Here is a 7,581-nt window from a genome sequence, read left to right as displayed (position 1 = left end):
TCTGTTTGTTGTTACTGCCATAGTTATTGTTGTTTGTTTGTCTTGTTATATATACTAGTAAAGAACTGTTATTCCTATTTCTCATATCTTTGCCTGAAAGCCCCTTAATTTCAGAATTATAATAATTCGGAGGGAAGGGTGTTGCATTTTCCATTCCAAGGGAAGCTCCTGCCTTCCTTAGCAGATACCTGTCTTTCAAACCAAGACAAGGAGGCTCAAAGCATGTCTGTGAGAGTGTGTTATCTCTCCACAGGAATTCTACTTCTCAAAACAGGCAGAGGATGAACAACACTAGGCATAATAAATTGAGTTTTCTGACACTGATTTTCTTAGCATTCCCAGCTGCAAGGTCAATTTAAGCGCAAATATTCCCTCTTCTTCCAGTTTTAACCCTTTCCCCCCAACATGTACTTACTGAAAATTAGGTGTTTTCTCATGCTACTGAGGGAATACAGAAATGAGAACAACAAAAAGAAGCCACATCTTAGTACATCATGGTAATGTTTTTTATCAGAAGAGATAAAACTAATCTTTAGAATTTATTTTTCAGTTTCTAAATAAAGATTAGTTCTTATCTAGCATTTTAATAGTCATTGAATTTTTGAGAAAAAGCCCATATAGTAGGTAATCATGACTGAAGGAAAGGGAAAACTTACAAGTACTTACATACACAAAGACAAGAAATGTCAATACTGCTTTACTGATTTTGTATTTTATTGTCGAACTGAGTTTTTTTCTTTTACATCAGATATGCTCAATGGAAGAGGGGACATTGCACACAAATATCATAAAAGCATTGCATATTACTTTCATGGGAAACTAATTTTCTACATTAGATATGACTGGATAGAAGTGATGCAGAATTATAAGACATAATACCATACACAGCTGCAGACTGGCACAAACACCATTCAGAACAAGAGAGGAGGTGTGTGAGGTGCTTCTCAGCCAGCAACAAGACTGTTTCTTTCAATGGTTTGGAAGATGATGGCTGCATGCAAATGCGTGAAAGGATATTTCAGATTTCCTCTTTTACAGTTGTGATTTCAGCCCAGTCCTGAAAAGGTAGCTCTGACGTCTGGACCTCCTAGCTAGTCTAGTGCAGAGAAGCTGGTTTTTTCTTCTTTTTTTTTGTTTCAATATTTTTATGTCATTGTTTTAGTTACTTTTGTTTTTTAGACTTTTTTTTGTAAAGTCACAACAAACAGACTTTTTTCTTTTTTTATTTTAAACAAAATTACTATTTTTCTCAAAACATCATAGCAAGAACCTCTTGCAACAGATGAACAAAGAGAAGCATATGACAGAAATATCCTATATGCACAGTAAGTGTTCTTTGGAGATGACTTTCTTGTGGTAGGATGGATTGACAATTCAAATAACAAATTGATCCAATCTTAGTAAATGAGTACCAGAACTCTCCTAAAATGCATAAGCTATTGTAGACAATTTAACAACCCCATTCATATACGCAGTTAGCTCCATTCACCAGAGTATGCAAGATAATAATAAAAAAAAAATCAAAAATTAATTTTATGAAAGATGGCATGAAAAGTAGAGGTCACTGAAGTCAGGCCCACCACAGGACTTTGAAAAGGCATGAAAGAATGGCCCTGTCTAAGTTCAGGAGTGGGGTGTGACCTCTAAAGTAATTTATTGAATTTTATGAAGCAGTATAGTAATAGCATGAAGATCATGACTGGGGATGCCCAATTTAAATGGCATGCCCTACTGAATCTTTATAATTAATCAAAACAAATCATGCTCCTAGAAATCTATGCTGATCGACAGTACTCATCGTTAATGTACACACAACATTTTTCTGACTGTTTCTAAACTGATTGTGTAGTGATTAGTGCAGTTAGATTAGTTCCACAGGCAGGAAAGACATAAAGGCAAGAGGAGCTAATGGAGGAGTTCATTGCTGTGTTACACCCAGGCATGATTAACATTTAAAAGGGAATGGACGGAACAGGCATTACAATACCTCAGAATAGTCAGACTGAGTTTTTAATATTCTTGTAAAAGCAAAAGATGAATAAATATTTTAAGAACAGCTGTAACTGCCTTTACTTTTTAAAGTAAAATAAATGCTTGAGCCATCACAAACTTACTTGGAAAGATTTAAGGCTTGATTCTAATTTCATTTACAGTAGGACCTAATGACTGTAACTTCCCTGATTGTAGTGAAATTGCTCTTGATTCACAAGAATAAGTGGCATAAGTGAGATTAGACTCAGGACCATTGCTGTACTTATATTTTCTACCAAAGCAGAGGTACAAACCATTTCAGATATTATCAGAAAATCAATTCCCGCCCACTTAAAAAGTTTGAAATCTGACATATATAAGAATGTAGACAAAGCAGAATTGTAGAACTTGTACAATTATTCTTCCAAATATTTTGCCTATAACTTTGAAGACTATGTATTACAAAAGCCATTTTAAGTGAATAATTATGAGCCCAGCAAACATGCTAGTTTTCACAATACATTTCCATCTGCCTTTTCTGCCATAGTCATTCTGAGTGAAGTTCTTAACAACTTAAAAGGTATAGCAATAAATAAAACAGCACTGCCAGAGATACCTAAAATGAAGAAGACATTAAAAATAAATCAAAAACCTCAACAATTGACAAACAGTAATTCACAGCATTAAATAGGCCTCAGAAGCCCACATTTAAAGGGCCCTAAAGCAGTATTAAAAAACCCCTCATAAAAATTAGGAGTGCAAACATATACCTATTAAACAAAAGTGGCCTAACAATGTAAAATTGAAACAAATTATAAGTAAAGAAAATAAAATGAGGTCATAGTTCACTACATTGCAAAGCTTAATACCAGCCATGATGGTGAATCACACAGACCAGCACATATTTTCATTTTGGAGGCCTTTACACCTTCTATAAATTCAGATTTGCAAACCTTCTACAATGTAACAAGACTTTTTAATTGGGATAAAACTTCTGAGACTAAAAAGTCCAAACTGTCTTAAATGACGTAACTGTTCTACATGCTGTTCTGCTGCAAGCAGCCTAAAGAAGGAAGGGAAGGGAGAAAGGAAGAGAGAGAAGAAGGGGGAAAGGAACTTATTTTAGCTTATCATTTATTATATCTTTTTTCAAGATCTTGGGGGGATTGAGCATGTAGATTACACTCTTGTAAATATTAGGCAATCAACATTTAAAATCCCATTTTCTGTCATCATCAATAGGTTAATTTTTCCACCAGGGACCCCCTTCCTCCCACTTCCAAAAAGGCAGTTGACTATTTTCAACAAATCTTACCTCAATATCCATTCTCACTAGAACTTTAAACAACATTAATTTATCTTACAAGACTACTACTACAACTAAAAAAATTGCCTTGGCCTGAAAAATTTTTCTTTGAATTTTCCTTTAAATGAAAACTTTTGTTAAAAATTTATTAAAAGTTCACACAGCACGACAAAAAAGTTTTCTGTACATTTGTACCCATATATGCTCTTAAATTAAACAAATAAGGTAAGACAGAGGAAGTTTGAATACTGTACAGACTTGCAGGTAACCTTCATCATCCTTAATATTTTACCAAGTTTTGCAACTCTGATAGTGGATACTACTTCAATCTTACTTCCACGGTACAAAAGAACCTTAAAAAAAAAAAATGCTCATCTTGCCTTGTTGAGCTGTCCTGGTGCATCAATGAATTGTTCACAGAACTAACATACGTACTTCATAGCACCAAGCTGTTTGACCAGTCAGATAGGTTTCTAGTATACACTTCATGCACACTAACACTTCTTTACTGGGGCAACTATGATCCTACACAGATGTTTTATAAATTTGCTGTCTCAACATAAAAAATAAGTGCATCAAGTTTCTTTGTACATTCAAGTCACTTTCTAAGGCAAATTGTCTACTGTATGTACTCCCAACTGCTTTGGTATTTTGTTTTAGTTAATTGATAGTGGACATGGGTGTTTAAGCATGTGTACTGGTCAGTTCTGACTGGAGTGAGTGGATTTTTACTGGGAGCATGCCTTAGATCAACAATTTTGCATGTTGAAGTAAAGGTTTTAGAATTCTCAATGGGGTTCAGACTACATGCATATTTGGCCTATGAATGTTATTGGATGTCAGTATGCAGGATTCAAATTAAAGTGGAAAACTGCTAATGAACATTTAGGTTATACATCCCTTCCTAGCCACATTCTGCTTCTTATTTTGCAGCTAACTTAATTCTGTAAAGTAAGGACCTCCTTTGCAATAGCTCAGATTGATACAAATTTCAAACCTCCTTTTCATGTGAATGCATGAACTGCAGTAAGAGATACAGCTATTGCCATAAGACTACTGGAGATCTAATTATTTATTACTTTCTCCTCCTACCCCTCTCTTTCTTTTTCTCTCTTTGTAATTCTTTAGATGGCAAATGCCTCTACCTGGCATAAGTCACTTGGAGTTGCTAGTACATGGTTTTCAAACATTCAGTGGAGATGAAACTGGATCTGTATTTTCACAGTAATTTTGACCCTATTATGGGAATGCTGTTATTTCCCCTAGCAATCAGCAAAGACTAAAAAATATTTGTGACTTGCATCACTGTGATAGGGTATAGCATTTTGCAGGTATACAGTTCAGCAGTTGAAATAGATGGGTTGAATTTTTAGAAAAGGTGTTTTCAAACTGAAGAATTTCTGGACAAAAAGTAAATCTTGCAGTCTGGTTCTTACAGTTCAATCTTGCACGCAGGAAAAGATTCATCTTGCATAACAACAGTGCTGCTGCTTGCCAAAACCATGATGTTGAGGTCCTGCTGTTTCTCATGGGTCTCTTGGTACCATTCTCTCATCACTTCCGAGTCATGGGTTGGGATTAAGGTCACCTGCAACACAAAAGAGGATAACTCCTGAGGAATGGACAACAGAAGCAACTGATAAGAAAAATGTCTTTTTAAGAAGTCCTAGCCAACAAATATGATTCCCTTTTGGAAATTCAGATAAAAGAAAATAAATAAATATGTAGATAACATAAAATGACTGAGAAGAAGCAGTTTATCAAAATAAAACCTTGGTTCTCTAAGGTACTGAGGTGCAACTTTCCAGAGAAGCAGCAGTCTGTAGTCTGCACCTATAGCTCTTCAGATTATGGCCAAATATTTTGTTTACTTATTGATCATGTTGGAAAGGCACATGAAGTTTCCATGTGTACGTGTTGACTGTATAAACCATGAAACATTCACTTTTCTTTCCTACTTAAAACCTGCAAGGTTTCCAAACTTGGATCATATATGGTATAACAACAAGATCAAGTAGACAAATGGCCTTGTAAACCAGCTCCCAACTGTTTTGTTCTCCAGAGACAGGTCAGAAGGGTCAGAAATGGAGAAGCATTTGAGTATGGTGCAGCTCTATCCCTCGCTTGGGTGTCCTCTCACATCACTGGTGAAACAAGGTGTCCAAGCTGGGAACTCCTGTCTCCAGCAGCTGCTGCCCACTGCAGAGGCACTCTGGTTTCCTGTAGTTGCTTTCCAGAGAAGATTACATTTCCAGGTAGAAATACTAGTGAAAAGCCTACCTGCATATTACTGTCCCACTGAGCCTTGCCCTCCAGCAGGGAGTCCAGAACAGCCCTGCTCGGCTCCTCAGCTGCAGAATCGTTCCCGCTCACCACATAGTAGGATGACCGCACCCTCTTGAAAAACTCAACATCAACATTTTTTCTATTGCTGTGGTTGGGAATGTACACCAGATCCAAATACACCGGAGGTCCTGGAGGCACTGCTGTAGATTTTGATGACTTACTATTCCCAGGTCCTTTAGAAATCAAACAACAAAAGAACATATCATAGGATAGTTAAAACATTCATTTGTTAATTACCACTATAACTGCTGAGATTATATTAAAATTGCTTGTCTTAGTTAAACATTACATAGCTACAATTGTACTTCTGTGTCCCCTGAAACATTTTTGGCATTACCCTCCTACATCTAATAACACGTTCCAACTTTGTCGTATGCCAATTACAATTGGACTGGGAGGAAAAAAATGAAATAAAAATAACTAACTATATAATGCAATAAAAACTCACTACCACATAACCAACATTTGACCAAATCTTTCCCAGTAATATACTATTATCCAACAATTACTATGCAGGGCTGTGGTTACTGAATTACCATTCAATAAATGGCAGTATTATTTTCCAATTTAAGAAGTACAACTTTTTGAAAGTCTCAGGTATGCATGATTATAAAAGCTAGGGTCACACAGGGAGCCATGCAGAAGTGGTCCTGAGATTTAGGGTATCACCACATACCAAGACATAGTAGCTGTTGATATGTTCAGACTGTCTTACAGGTGCATCAGGAAGATACTACATGTGAGCAGAGAGAGGGGCAAAGTGGAACATGAGAGAAAAGAGAAACTTCCTAAAGCAATTACTGCAGGAAACTGAGAACAAATGTTTGTTTGCCTGCTGGATCCTTATTTGCATACACAAACTAGCCACTTATCACAAAAAGTAGAGGGAAGCATGTTTTTCTGCTATACACAGCATAGTATCTGTTCTAAGAAGAGGTCAAAAATAGCTGCTTTTGCTGAACACTGGATCATGGTGTGATCTGACAATCAGGATTCAAGCAGTAATTTTATCTAGATGATCACCATTTATGTTTTATTGATCTCCTCATGATGTTACAGAGGATGAAGTTTGGTAAACTAAATTATCTGAACAACACTATTTAGGATTACATATTGAAAATACTGGCAAGTCCAATACAATTGTCTAGTGGGACCTGCCATTCATCACAGGGCAATATGTCAAATAAGCATCATAATATGATAAGATTTCCTGAATTAGAGAGTTTTAAACTATTGGGTATATTAAAAAAAATCTTTTATCATCTTTTATCATAAAAAATCTGATACATCTTTCTGAATTGTGTATACTAACATTGCATAATACATTAGACATTACATTTTACACTTAAATGTCATCAAATTGAGCCTTGTCTTCAGCGCAAGAATATACCTTAGAAGTATGCTTCAAGGAAGAAGAATCTAATATAAAACTGAAGTGCTGGAGAAATGTACAGCATGAGGAACTGAACAGCTGCTTTGAAAAACATCTACTAGGAGCTACATGCAAATAATGGTGTAAGAAAGGAATAGTGGACCACTTAAAATGATGAAGCTACAGAGAGCTGAATGCTGGTTTGCTTGTACTGAATCCTACACTTGTTCCTTGTAAAAAAGTTTTCAATAAAACATCAGTCCTGGAAACAGCAAAATCCAAGTATCCCCAAAACACTCTCTAACAAGATCTGCCAGAAACAAAATATTAGCACAATGTCTTCTTTGGTAATCTAATTCATATTTTATTACTACTTGGAATACACAGCAGTCATTCAAAATAACATTAGTTTTCTGTATATTTAGTCATTACTGATGGCATAAAACTTTAACTGTGTATTGGTTCTGGCTGAGCTGGAGTTCATTTTCCCATAGCAGCCCTCACAGTGCTGTACTTTGCATTTGTAGCTGGAAAGGTGTTGACAATATACCAGTGTTTTGGCTACTGCTGAGTAACACTGCCACAG

General features: G+C 35.9%; 1 protein-coding gene and 1 long non-coding RNA gene across 2 annotated transcripts in view; one reads left to right on the top strand and one right to left on the bottom strand.

Annotated features, from left to right (window-relative positions):
* Nucleotides 1-7,581, top strand: part of LOC108446165 — a 20,117-nt gene that overhangs the window by 2,364 nt on the left and 10,172 nt on the right. The window lies entirely within an intron of this gene.
* Nucleotides 4,707-7,581, bottom strand: part of LOC103614073 (microtubule-associated protein 1B-like) — a 19,364-nt gene continuing 16,489 nt past the window's right edge. Inside the window, 2 exon segments of the mRNA XM_017732027.1 lie at nt 4,707-4,865; nt 5,558-5,796. Coding sequence (XP_017587516.1) covers nt 4,710-4,865; nt 5,558-5,796 — 395 coding nt within the window. The 3' untranslated portion in view covers nt 4,707-4,709.

The sequence above is a fragment of the Corvus brachyrhynchos genome, unplaced genomic scaffold (assembly GCF_000691975.1).
Source record: "Corvus brachyrhynchos isolate BGI_N302 unplaced genomic scaffold, ASM69197v1 scaffold24, whole genome shotgun sequence".
In the NCBI taxonomy this organism is placed as follows: domain Eukaryota; kingdom Metazoa; phylum Chordata; class Aves; order Passeriformes; family Corvidae; genus Corvus; species Corvus brachyrhynchos.
The sequence above is the reverse complement of the archived record's forward strand: the minus strand, read 5'-3'. Positions and strand labels throughout refer to the sequence as shown.